Source organism: Patiria miniata, unplaced genomic scaffold, assembly GCF_015706575.1.
Source record: "Patiria miniata isolate m_02_andy unplaced genomic scaffold, ASM1570657v1 HiC_scaffold_19, whole genome shotgun sequence".
In the NCBI taxonomy this organism is placed as follows: domain Eukaryota; kingdom Metazoa; phylum Echinodermata; class Asteroidea; order Valvatida; family Asterinidae; genus Patiria; species Patiria miniata.
Genome location: NW_024037057.1, coordinates 1,367,965 through 1,381,637, shown reverse-complemented (window position 1 = coordinate 1,381,637; position 13,673 = coordinate 1,367,965). Strand labels below are relative to the sequence as shown.

The 13,673-nt window shown below is 42.3% G+C and overlaps 1 protein-coding gene across 1 annotated transcript; it reads left to right on the top strand.

The window, feature by feature from the left end:
• The first annotated feature begins 6,009 nt into the window (after positions 1–6,009).
• Positions 6,010–12,509, top strand: LOC119725284 (mediator of RNA polymerase II transcription subunit 30-like). The gene is made up of 4 exons (XM_038196651.1): positions 6,010–6,217; positions 6,399–6,548; positions 8,764–8,871; positions 10,065–12,509. Exons 1-4 carry the CDS (start codon positions 6,035–6,037, stop codon positions 10,170–10,172), a joined length of 549 nt encoding a protein of 182 aa, XP_038052579.1. The 5' UTR covers positions 6,010–6,034; the 3' UTR covers positions 10,173–12,509.
• Positions 12,510–13,673: the final 1,164 nt, after the last annotated feature.

Here is a 13,673-nt window from a genome sequence, read left to right as displayed (position 1 = left end):
CTGGCTCCATGCCAATATTATCGTTGTATTTTTGTATTTCAGATGGGAATCAGACCATTTTATAATAATTTCGGACTTTATTGCCCTTTAAAAAAAATCCTCCAGAGCCACAAATCTGAAAAAGAAAAAGTAATACTCTGCAATAAAATGTTTGAGACATATTAAAATAATAAAAGAAGAATATTCTTATTTATTTGGGGATGGGAAAAAAACCTTGCGGGGTTCAGGATTCGAACTCGGGATATCCCACTCACTAGAGCCACTGCACCGAGTGTGCTACACAACTTTGGTGGGAATTTAATACATGTTATAATTCAGCCCTATCTTAAAGAGTACAGCGCCCTCTGTTGATATCGATTGCCGCCGGCAAACCTTTAGTAAACGTAAGTTTGCCGGCGTTACCTCCGGCAAAATATCCACTACCTAAATGGCATAAATGGTAAGACAACTCGACCGTTGAGACAAGTCGCCTCGCATGTTTTGGGCCTAGTTTCAGGAATAGTACCGGGGATTTTGACGGCGGCCGATCGCCGTTTGGGAGTGATGACACATGAGTTTTTTTTTTCGCATATAACACGGCCGATATAGCGCAGCCTGATTGTCCGTGCACATCGTTCATTTTTTTCAAGGCCACGTGCGCGCATCCCCGTCAACGTGGACGTACCGAGTAACTCAAGCTGACAACATGCTCCATATTCATTCACATGTAACATGTTACATCATGTACATGTGAATGAATATGGAGCATGTCAGCTGACATGCTCCATATTCATTCACATGTTACATGTGAATGAATATGAAGTTACTGAAGCTACCTTAGCCCCATAAAATGTGGCAAATTTACTGGACTACCTCTCTGGCTCTACCATGTCTACTGAGTGAGTGGAGCATTGAACTACGGTACCCTCCGTACAAACGCTCCACCGATTTGGCATACTTTGGTGATGTTAGTTGTTACGCCCCAACTATAGTATCGGTCCCAACTATAGTTGGGATTGTCTCAACTATAGTTAGGACGGTCACAACTATAGTTCCACAGTTGGGCTGGCCCAACTATAGACCCGTGAACGTGGCTTATAAACTACGCCACGCTCTTGTACATGTTCGAACCAAGCGAAATCGTCCTTCCGTGACAAAGACTGAACATTGCCTTACCGTGTGATAAGTATTCACATATCAAGCTTTCTTGAACATCTTGAAATCTGCCTTTACGCCAAATCTGGCATTTAAACGATATTCGAGGTAAAATCTGGCAAGATCTTGATGTCCTGCAACCTCCTCCGATCATGCATGTGATTTACCACGTGATAAATGCTGCAGATACTTTGGTATCGCACTGAAGCTCCGGGCACTCCTGATGTCCGGATCATAAGTGCGATTCCAAATTATTCGCTGCGTTTATCACGTGGTCTCGTTATTGGCCAATCAGACGCCGCCTATCATATGCGCCACATGAAGCAGACCGGTATCGCGGAGGGCTCCGATAATTTTGCACGCAAGTGACCCTGGGTACTTGTCAGGGGTCATTTGTCAGGGTCACTTGTCAGGTTAAAATCTAATTTCTACACGTTCGTATGGGTCTTCATTGATGGCAAATTTCGTCGAAATGACACATCCTGAACACGCGGGAAGGCAAATTTAGATTTCTAGGCGAGTACTCAACATCCATACGAAATTCGCTTTTTTTCGAATTCGATTTCGCTAGTTCCAAAATACACAACAGCGTGGTGTTGTTTCTAGCCCAACTATAGTTGGGAGTCATTAGTCAGAGTAACTTGGACCTAACTTATCGCGATGTGGTCTTCATTCCCAGTGTACATTCGATGGTTCCCGTGTTAGTAAACACAAGTGCATTTCGAACGGTAAAAGGGAATCGGGAACCAGCTTGAACTGGTATCCGCCATAAAAACTGCACTAGTTCCCGACCCCCTATTATCGTTCGAAATGCACAGTTTGTGTTTACTAACGCGATCGAGTCTACTCATTATCATAATCGATGCATCGCGCATGCTCGGTAACGGAATCGCATTCGGGATACGGGGACCATCGAATGTACGCTGGGAAAGAAGACAGCGTAAATTTAACGTGTTCACGATCGCGAGGGGAGCTCTTGGAACGGGAAATTTCACTCAGTAAACTTCAGTACGACCATCTTAATTATCAATGTCTACTTGTACCTCAGGTGGCGTATCTAGTAATTTGGAGGCCGTTTTGAGGGTGAAATCTGATGTTTTTGTTGGGCAATGCTGGGTTTTTGGGTCAGTGACAGAATTGTGTTGCTCGGCATATAAGAATTGGCTTGGACCCTACTATCGCCAGACCATGTCCGAATGTTAAAAAGGCGATAAGTTGGGTCCAAGTTACTCGGACTACCTAAGACCGCGCTTTAGTAACTCCAGCTCTAATGCCTATCGCATTAGAGCTGGAGTCACAACTACATTACAATCCCCGGGTCGTAAGAATCCCGAAATCCCGGACTGTGTATCCCCGGTTCATTACCGAAACGGTTCATTTTCCCTATATTATCCCGACCCAGATCCCATAATCCATGCCTCATTCGGTACGATGACTAAAGTATGAAATTTTTTGATGATTTTTGGTGGCAATTCTCCAGAAACCATGAGAAAACGTCGCGCGACACTATTCTGCCGACTGTGTTGACCCAAAAAACCCAAAACAACATTGGCCAACAAAAACATCAGATTTATCTCAAAACGGCCTCCAAATAATAAGATACGCCTCATGTGGAACAAGGAGCAATCGATGATTAAAATCGAGGGAATAAAGTTTGCTTACAAGTTGGATGAAAAGTAAAATTTCCTGTTCAATTCTGAGGGCTCCCCTTGCGATCGATCGTGAATTAACACGTTAAATTTCCGACTCGTGTTTGAACAATGCAATGTATGAGGTATGGATTATGGACTCTGGGTCGGGATAATATAGGGAAATTGGCCGTTTCTGTAATGCACCTGGGATACACAGTCCGTGATTTTGGGATTCTTACGACCCGGGGATTGTAACGTAGTTGTGACTGCAACTCTAATGCGATAGGCATTAGAGCTGGAGTTACTCAAGCTACCCAAGACCCACTAACTGGGCGGTAGAACTCCTTTTCTGACATTAATTGGGAAAGCCTACTCCCGTACTTGTCAGGGTTCAGGTCAACTCGGTCCGTGACCAACTCGGTCCGAGTCAACTCGGTCCATGACCGACTCAGTCTGTGACCAACTCGGTCCGTGACCAACTCGTTCCGTGACCAACTCGGTCCGTGACCAGCTCGGTCCATGACTAGCTCAATAAATGTCATGTCCGTAAATAAAGGCCACACTTGGAACATGCACAAAAACATGTAAAACTTTGTCAAATTTTGATTTTCACATTTAGGCTTAGTTTGTGTTTAATTTTGCTTTCGAACCTAAAAGCATAGTCTCCCTCGATAAAAGGGAGTCGGGAACTAGCTTGAACTGGTTTGCGTCCCTAAAAGCAGCCCTAGTTCCCGACTCCCTATTATTCGTTCGAAATGCACTTGTGTTTACAAACGTGATCCAGTCTACTCATTATCATAATCGATGCATCGCGCGCTCGGTAACGGAATCGCACTCAGGATACGGGGACCATCGAATGAACGCTGGGCATGAAGACCACACCGCATTTCAAACACGAGTAGGAAATTTAAGGTGTTCACGATCGTGAGAGGAGCTCTCGGAATTGAACGGAAAATTTCACTTTTCATCCGGATCGTAAGTAAACTTCAGTACAACCATCTTAATCATCGATGTCTACTTGTACCTCAGGTGGCGTATCTAGTAATTTGGAGGCCGTTTCGAGGGTGAAAGCTGATGTTTTTGTTAGGCAGTGCTGGGTTTTTGGGTCAAGGACAAAATAGTGTTGCTCGGTATATACGGATTAGCTTGGACCCTACTATCGCCAGACCATGACCGAATGTTAAAAAAGGCGATAAGTTGGGTCCAAGTTACTCAGACTATTGTGTGACAAGGATGTTTCCCAAATTGAAGGTGAAATTTCTCTTTTCTTCTCAAAGGTATGTGAACCAAACCACCACCATTTGTATTTTCAATTCCCACTGAAGCCTATAGGGGCACATAAGGCAGTTTGAAGACTGTTTTGGGGGTGAAATCTGAAGATTTTGATTGGGGGTACGAGTGAAAATGGTCAAAATAAATTATTAGTAAACGCAATAGGGCTATCGATCTCGGACTCTACTATCGCCCGACCATGTCCAAATGTTAAAAAAGGCGATTTGTAGAGTCCTAGTTACTCGGACTAGCCTGGCATAACCACTATACAGGTCCTTGAAGAAAAAAAACGATCCATGATGAAGATTCAGCCTACAATTGCAGTGAAAAAAGGAGGTAGCCGATCGAGCTGTGCGGCCATGATGATGCCCAGAGTAGATTTGTGCACAAACAAAATGCAATGCGCTGTCGATTACCATGCACACACAGCGAACCACCAGTCACACTTGCCAACTGCACGGCGCAGCATGGCGCTGAAGCGCACACCCAACTACTGTTTGTCGGCCAACTTCAGCTGCAGTTCTACCTCTGCCATGATGCGAGTGAAGCCTCATAGTTAGTGCAGCAGTAGTGCATCAGCTTGATCGGCTACCTCCTTTTTTCACTGCAATTGTAGGCTGAATCTTCATCGTGGATCGTATTTTTCTTCAAGGACCTGTGTAGGTTATGCCAGGCAAGGTTTGGGTGAGTCCCAGTTCGAATTAGTGTGTTACGGGGACAAAATGGCACATTTTCAAATTCATTTTTGTACCTGCCAAATGCCTGCTAGTCCAAGTTAACAACTTCCTCCAGCCCTAAATGACAACCCAATGATAAAATTTAGGGCTGAGGTAGTCCGAGTAACTTGGACCCAACTTGCATCGCCTTTTTAACATTCGGACATGGTCTGGCGATAGTAGGGTCCAAGCTTAACGCATTTATCAGTCGGTTGACACAATTTTGTCCTTGACCCAAAAACCCAGCATTGCCCAACAAAAACATATGATTTCACCCTCAAAATGGCCTACAAATTACTAGATACGCCACCTGAGGTACAAGACATCGATGATTAAGATGGTTGTACTGAAGTTTACTTACGATCTGGATGAAAAGTGAAATTTCCCGTTCAATTCCGAGAGTTCCCCTCGTGATCGTGAACACGTTAATTTTCCGACTCGTGACTGTTTGAACGATGCGATGTGGTCTTCATGCCCAGCGTACATTCAGTGGTTCCTGTATCCTGAGTGCTATTCCGTTTACCGAGCGCGATGCATCGATTATGATAATGAGTAGACTGGATCTCGTTTGTAAACACAAGTACATTTCGAACGATAATAGGGAGTCGAGAACTAGGGCAGCTTTTATGGGCGGAAACCAGTTCAAGCTGAAAGCTGCCCTAGTTCCCGACTCCCTTTTGCCGTTCGAAATGCACAAGTGCTTACAAACGTGATCCAGTCTTCTCCTTATCATAATCAACAGATCAACAGATCAATTGCCCTCCCGGGCTGCCCCACCCAAGACGTGTGGGGACATTTGATAGGTGCATAATATGGAGGATTTCCTCTGTTGTAACTCGTGTGAGCCACAGTGACATGGCTACTTCAACTTACAAGAAGGCACCCCATGTGCTAGCCGGACTGCCTCTGGCCGTACACTATTACAAGCTCAAAAGTACAGCCAGATTGGCATTGCTCCCCTACAAACTTAGTCTAGGGGGTAGACGTTGTTATGGTTTTTCCTCATTTCTTCCTAATTTTTCCCCCCCAAATTTTTCCCTCCCAAAAATTAGGGTAGGGGCTGTGAGAATAGGGTACATGTAGGTGGGGTAACCGGAAGCAGAACTATTTTTTTTGGCCTTGTCATGATTGTGCATGTAAACAAAGCCGTTTTACGTAAAATACGGGTGCGTAGCGCGCACTCAAGCCCACTTGGGTGTTACTTTGTGGTGTCGCTGACGATGTCTGTGCAATGCCGACTGGCAGATAACGATTCCTTACTTTGGATTGCTGCAGGTTACCATGGCAGCACCTACTCAGCAGCCGACTGTCAGTGGTGGCAACCAGAATCCAAGCAGTACTCCTTCCATGACCAGTACTCGAGGTGAAATCAACTGCGTCACACTGTGCCGACTGGGACAAGAAACTGTTCAAGACATAGTCACTAAGACTAATGAGATATTTAATGTCTCAAAAACAATGCAGGTGTGCAGCATGAGTTTCGCATATTTTCAAGGATTCCTGATGTGTTAAAATGCTTAACTTGATGTATAAAACATTTAATGTAAATAATGTCAGATCAGTGAAGTTCATCTGTTTCCCCAGTGTTTACAATACTTACCGGTACATGTTTAACAGAGATGTGTTTATGGTCATATGATTTCAGTTACCCAATGGGGTTTCCCCAGTAAACCCTAATCACCAAGTCAAACTGCAAGATCTCATCCGGACTGCTCAGCGGCATTTCAAGAGACTTCGGTTGTTGTATGACAAGTGTAACCAACTATCCGGAGGAATGGATCAGAGCAATGCTGAGGTACTGTATGTTTTATTGCTTTAACTAAAATCTGACGTTATGCATTTTGGCAGTTCCACAGTTACTCACGTTACATTTTTGATGTACTTTTGAGATTCCTTGGGCTGTACCTTACTGAAAAGGTTTAATAACTGTTATCCCCATGGTAGATAGAGTAGACCTAGACCTACCTAAGCACCAAAGATGACATACAAAAAAATGTGTTATGTATGATAAACAAGACGCACAAAATCGGTTACTCTTGTACATTTTCGTAACGTGAGTAACCGATTTTGTGCATCTTGTTTATCATACATAACACATTTTTGGATGTCATCTTTGGTGCTAAGGTAGGTCTAGGTCTACTCTATCTACCATCACCATGGGGTTAACAGTTATTAAACCTTTCAGTAAGGTAATTACAGCCCAAGGAAACTCAAAAGTACATAAAAAATGTAACGTGAGTAACCGTGGAATTGCCCATTTACTGTACAGTAGGCCCATTAAAGGCTTTGATTTCCCAAAAAATGTTAAACAAATCTATATTGCTCATTCAGTAATTGGTACAGATATCAGATTGGGTCAGTAATATGCATTATATTAGAAAAATACTCTACATTATTGGTGGGCAAATACCTGTTGTAACTGAAATTTCGTACTGATATCTTAGTAAAAACAATGACGCATGCTGACATTTTGGCATCATTCCTATAATTCTAGACAATCTACTGTATATTTCTAATGTCATGGGGTAATATTGATCAGAATGTTACGTACATGTATGTATGTACATGTACGTAACATGGACGTAACATTTCTGTCCGCGTTACGTACGTTACCTATAAGCGTCTTAAAGACCAACACAATTGTGTCCATTGTGGCTGTTAGCACTCCCAAATGGGTTGTAAATATGAATGAGATGACATTTTGGTGACTTCATGCACGTGTATGATAATTAGTGTCGTGTCAATTTGTAGCAAAAATTCTGTCTTTTGTTAGTACGTAATTTTTACGATGACCCCTGTAATTTCTAAAGTACAGAGAAGGTTTTCTATATTGTTTGTACACATGATCATTAAGGTCTCAGTAATGCACAGAAAACAACTGAACAAAATATCTTGCTTTGCTGTACCCTCCAGTGTCCCCCTCTGAAATCCCAAATTTGCAGTCAATTGTACCCCGTTAGTGTGGAAATGCCCAAATACATGTACCACTTTTCAACAGAGGGGCATAGCTAGCCTTTCAAAAAGCCATTCACATTCGCATTGTTTTGTTAACCTGTAATAGTGCATATTGATGAAAGTGTCTTCAGATCCTCGCAATTCATCTGTAAATCATAGTCATCAATAACAAGTGTAGCATGGGTGGGCTTGTAGTTGATGGAACATTTATCTTTTCAGAGAAACTTTAACTGATCAAAGATTTTAAGCCAAAAGTACTGAAAAAGTGGACATTACATGTACATGTTTCGCAGTATTTTGATGCGTCTTGAGCCCTGTGAAAGAAGGTTTTCGTTTGTGGTGGATTCTGTGCCTGTAAGGCGCAAAACATTTGCCTAATTTATTGTTGGATTGTAAACAATTAAAAATGTGTTCAGTATTTTATAACTTAATGTGGGTAGAATATTTATATTTGATGTCTCATTCAAAAGTGAATAAGTTCTATATTGCTAGAAAATCTATTATCACCATGCAACTCTACCGGTATTGCAGAGTTGTAATGGCTCATGTCAGTAAGTCTCATTTACTCAAAGGCTCATTAACAAACAAGTTCCAAAAAAGGTGGAAAATTATTGCTGTAACTGCTTGCAAAATTATTACTTCATGTCATGTGTGGCAAGCTGGTTTGCACTAGCAAGGTCTAACTTATGTTGTATTGTACCACTGTTTAATTTTCGTAATTATGGTTCGAGGAAAGAGGCTCTTTCCTCGAATGAAGATTACAAAAATTACCCATCCCTGCACCATTAAAACAAATGCTGAAACTTAACCAGTTTCAGTCTAAAGACACTAAATAAGTTGTATTACATTGTCAGTGACTCAAATTGACTCAAGCAAGAATGTCACTTGACCCGACTCGGCTTGACCTTGCTAACCCAATGACTCAACTCGAGTCACTGCCTTAGAATGACTCAACTCAACCCGTGTCACAAAATTCAGTGACTTTCCTCACAACTCTGACTATGTGACCAACTTTTCTCTAACCTTTTTCGTTGATTTTGATATTGCTGTTAAAGGAGTTGATCCCATGGAAGGATGGAAAGGATAGTCTAAGTGATCTATCAGGCCTTGGATCAGAAGACAAAGTCACATCTGCCAATCAGGAAAAACAAGAATTGGTAGAGGTTAGTATGTTCTGCTAGATTGTACAGGTACCTACGGTGTTCAGACTCCCTGTGCTTAGACTTCTCCCTAGTTTGACGGGTCACCCGTGTCATCCCATAAAAGCAGCGTTTACTACTTGCTAACTGTTTACGACATGTATCTCTATGACGCATGTTGATCAAACTAGCTCACATCTACATGAAACATTTGCAGTCTGTATATTGGATACAAACCCTTAAAGTATTGAAGTATGCAGAATATGATGCGGTCAAAGAATAGTCATTTTATCAGTTGCAGACCCCTCTTCCACATCTGCTTCTATTCTGATGTATAACTATTCCCCCTCCTCCCCTCCCTATCTGCTTCTATTCTGATGTGGTATAACTATTCCCCCGTCTCCTCTTCCTCATCTGCTTCTATTCTGATGTAGTATAACTATTCCCCCTCCTCCTCTTCCACATCTGCTTCTATTCTGATGTAGTATAACTATTCCCCCTCCTCCTCCACATCACATCTGCTTCTATTCTGACGTAGTATATCTATTCCCCCTCTTCCTCTTCCTCATCTGCTTCTATTCTGATGTAGTATAACTATTCCCCCTCCTCCTCTTCCTCATCTGCTTCTATTCTGATGTAGTATATCTATTCCCCCTCCTCTTCCTCATCTGCTTCTATTCTGATGTAGTATAACTATTCCCCTCCTCCTGCTCCACATCTGCTCCTATTCTGATGTAGTATAACTATTCCCCTCCTCCTCTTCCTCATCTGCTTCTATTCTGATGTAGTATAACTATTCCCCCTCTTCCTCCTCCTCATCTGCTTCTATTCTGATGTAGTATAACTATTCCCCCCTCCTCCTCTTCCTCATCTGCTTCTATTCTGATGTAGTATAACTATTCCCCCTCCTCCTCTTCCTCATCTGCTTATATTCTGATGTAGTATAACTATTCCCCTCCTCCTCTTCCTCATCTGCTTCTATTCTGATGTAGTATAACTATTCCCCCTCCTCCTCTTCCTCATCTGCTTCTATTCTGATGTAGTATAACTATTCCCCCTTTTCCTCTTCCTCATTTGCTTCTATTCTGATGTGGTATAACTATTCCCCCTCCTCCTCTTCCTCATCTGCTTCTATTCTGATGTAGTATAACTATTCCCCTCCATACATGTACATGTATGGTTCATAACCGGAATTGTCTGATCTTGACATTTCACAGAAAGTGCAAAGTAAGAACCAACAGTTGCAGCAGATAATAGAAAGACTACGAGCTTTGATCTGGGATATCAACACAATGATGGCCATGCGGCACAACACATGGCCTTGATTAGGAGGAAACCACAGTTTCAGGTCTTGTTGGACACAAGAGACACATCAGAGCTTGGACATCTACATGAATGAGAGAAAAATCTATGGCTTTGATGGCCTTAAGACACACACAATAGGGCCTTGAAGGCCACAATATTCACCACGGGACCTTGATGGCAGTGACAGAACTACATGGTCTTGATGGCCACAAAAGATGCCATGTGACCCTAATCTCTGTGAGATAAACACAGTTCTGTGCCTTCGATGGACTTGAGACACCATTGAACTTTGATGGTCATGATAGACACCAAAGGGCCTTGATGGCCATAAGAGTCAGCAAAGGGCCTTGATGGCCATAAGAGGTAGCACAGGACCTTGGTGGCCATGAGAGACACCATCAGACCTGTATTGCCATTGAGAGAGACCACAGAACCTTGATTACTGTGGAAGAGACCACAGAACCTTCAATTCACCGAGACACCCTGACCTTGATTGCTACGAGAGACCCCTCAGATCCCCAATGGCCCTAAGAGACACCATCGGTCCTGGATGGTCATGAGAGTGACCACAGAACCTAGATCGCCCTGATATACCACAGGACCTTGATGGCCCTGAGAGACACTACAGAACCTTCATGGTTGTGGGAGAGACCACAGAATCTTGAATTCACTGAGACACCCTGACCTTGATTGCCACGAGAGACACCTCAGATCCCCAATGGCCCTAAGAGACACCATTGGTCCTGGATGGTCATGAGAGAGACCACAGAACCTAGATCGCCCTGAGATACCACAGGACCTTGAAGGCCCTGAGAGACACCACAGGACCTTGATTGTCATGAGAGAGACCACAGAACCTAGATCACCCTTAGATACCACATGACCTTGATGGCCCCGAGAGACACCACAGGACCTTGATTGCCATGAGAGAGACCACAGAACCTAGATCGCCCTTAGATACCACAGGACCTTGAAGGCCCCGAGAGACACCACAGGACCTTGATTGCCATGAGAGAGACCACAGAACCTAGATCACCCTTAGATACCACATGACCTTGAAGGCCCCGAGAGACACCACAGGACCTTGATTGCCATGAGAGTGACCACAGAACCTTGATGGCCACGAGAGTCACCAAGGGCCTTGATTGCCATGTAAGATACACAACATTATTGCCTTAGTGACTACAAAGCACTTGATGGCTTGAGAAAACTAAAGGGAGCAGGTAGCTTTGATGATCATGAAATGTAGAATGTGACTTTGATGGTGCTGCATTGTATGGATTTGTGTGCAATGCAAATGTGTGAATTAATACAAGGGGCTTTGATGTCGGATACAATAAACACCGCAAAAAAAGAAAGTCCACACTCATTGGAGGGGTTACAATTTTGAATCTGATCGTGTTTATATGATAACATCATTGATATAGACCTTTGGGGAATTTTGTTAGCTACATTTTGATACCCGGTGTGCTCCCAAAGACTGTGAATCGTCCAAGATTCAGAACAGTTTACGAAAAATGATGCAGTTTGAAAAGCTGCAAAAGATTGCGCGAGGAGAAATTGCTAAGTGTAACCACACATGCCTGTAATTGGCCCCTTTCGACTGAGCAGTGCCTGAACAAAGTGCGGGTAATTTCATTTCGCGTGCTCTCGATCCCATGCATGCAAGCACTGTGCGATCGGCATTCCCTGCCGTTCGTTTTGGTCACGTCAGTGTTCCACTCGCGTACTCTTTAAATTTGCAACTTTTGAAACTGCATCATTTTTCATAAACCGTTGTCAATGTTGGACGATTTACAGTCTTTGGTAGCAAAAAAATTAAAAATAGGCCAAAGGTGCCAAAATTGACAGTCAGATAAGAATCCAGTTCCCCCTTTTTATAGAGTAGTGGCTCCTTGAGCAATCCATACTTCCGCTGACTGTTGTGACGTAAGCATTCATTCTGAGTTCAACTCTGGCTTTGCTTTATGCGACTCGTGCACATCATGTGTTCAGCTGCAGATAGTGTAGGGCTGTGCACTGGGATTATATAGGATATTGAAATATTATTTGTAACTTGCTTGTCCAGTTTTACATGCACCAGTCTAAAATTGCATGCACTGGTCAGAAATTAAACGGGACACTGATCGGGATGTGTCTGTGCCTAATGTTGAACACTGATAAATGACCTTTATAGAATATTAAGAGCATTATGTACAATGTATTTACTAATTTTTTTCTTTAAGGAAGCTCTAAAATCATGCATGTAAATTGACTGTTGACAAAAATGTGGCATTTGACAAACACTAGGGATCTACATGAACTATTTTTTTTCACTAGCCAGCCGGGCTACTGAAACAGACTCTTAACTAGCCCACGGGCATTTTCACTAGTCTGCATGTTTTTCTTTTATAGAGTGTCTCATAAACAACAATGTGCATACATGTAAAACGTGTATCTTGAGGCAATCTTGTCAGTGTGTTTAATAAACAGATCTAATAATTTAACCCTAAACAGTTAATAAAATTAGACACACATTGATACAGTTTTGTTTTCTGAATTTAGTGGTTTATTTTGTCCTTTTCTTTCATCTTTGCCGTAGCCCAATAATTTTTGACTCCCCAGCCGGGCTTCTTAAGGAATAGTTTGACTAGCCCGCCGCTGTTTTGACTAGCTTTTACCAGCGGGCTACAGCTAAAGTCCAACCCTGCAAACACTAAAACCAGGCAAGTTATATAATTAAAATAATATCACAGATGTTTTTCTTCATCTTCTCTAGACTGCTCACATTTATCAAATTGGAAAACTGCCCACATTTATCAAATATGCTAATGACATATTGTAAATTCAGCAAATGAAAGCTAAGCACTGTCAAACCGTGTGTAAATCAATTTCCCCAAAGTTACCCTGTTGGTTTGATATAAACCACAAATTGGGTGTCAAGGCCAGCACAACATTGCACAAGTGTCAGGGTGACCGTTTTAGCCGATTTTCGGCTAACTTTGACAGTTTTTTGTTAAAAAAAACGAGTCTGACAGAACATTTGACAGAATTGATTTTTTGGGGGCAGATTTCTGGCAGAATTCTGCAAAAATGGTTATTTGACAGAAAAACAGCAAATTTGAAGAAAAAAAATGGTACACTTGTTTAAAAAAGCTTCAATCTTTTCAAACCCTTGCGTAATGGGTCAGGTTGTCTGGTCTAGGTGCTGAGGTTCACTGGGAACCGGACTTCGTCGTGACGCAACCGCGTTTTGCCTGAAATTTACACGCAATAATTTCATAACATCTTTATGTGACTATAGATTGTTTATAATGTAATTTGAACCTTAATTAAGGCAATACTACAAATCTCTATGTGATTTTAAGTGTTTATAGTGTATTTCGAGTAATTCTGGGGAATTTGGCAGATTTTTGATAAATCTGACAGATTTTTGAAGTAGAATTTGGCCATGACCTTACGGTCACCCTGACAAGTGTTCCAAACCTTTGTACACAGTCTGTGGTCGGGTGAAGTATGAAAGTTGGTCTGAGTTCATACAT

What these genes read in the sequence shown, in the direction of transcription:
- LOC119725284 (XM_038196651.1), top strand. Translation starts at nt 6,035, where the DNA reads ATGGCAGCACCTACTCAGCAGCCGACTGTCAGTGGTGGCAACCAGAAT. An exon ending in ATGTCTCAAAAACAATGCAG is followed by an intron (nt 6,218 to 6,398) that starts GTGTGCAGCATG and finishes ATATGATTTCAG; the next exon opens with TTACCCAATGGGGTTTCCCC. An exon ending in AAAAACAAGAATTGGTAGAG is followed by an intron (nt 8,872 to 10,064) that starts GTTAGTATGTTC and finishes GACATTTCACAG; the next exon opens with AAAGTGCAAAGTAAGAACCA.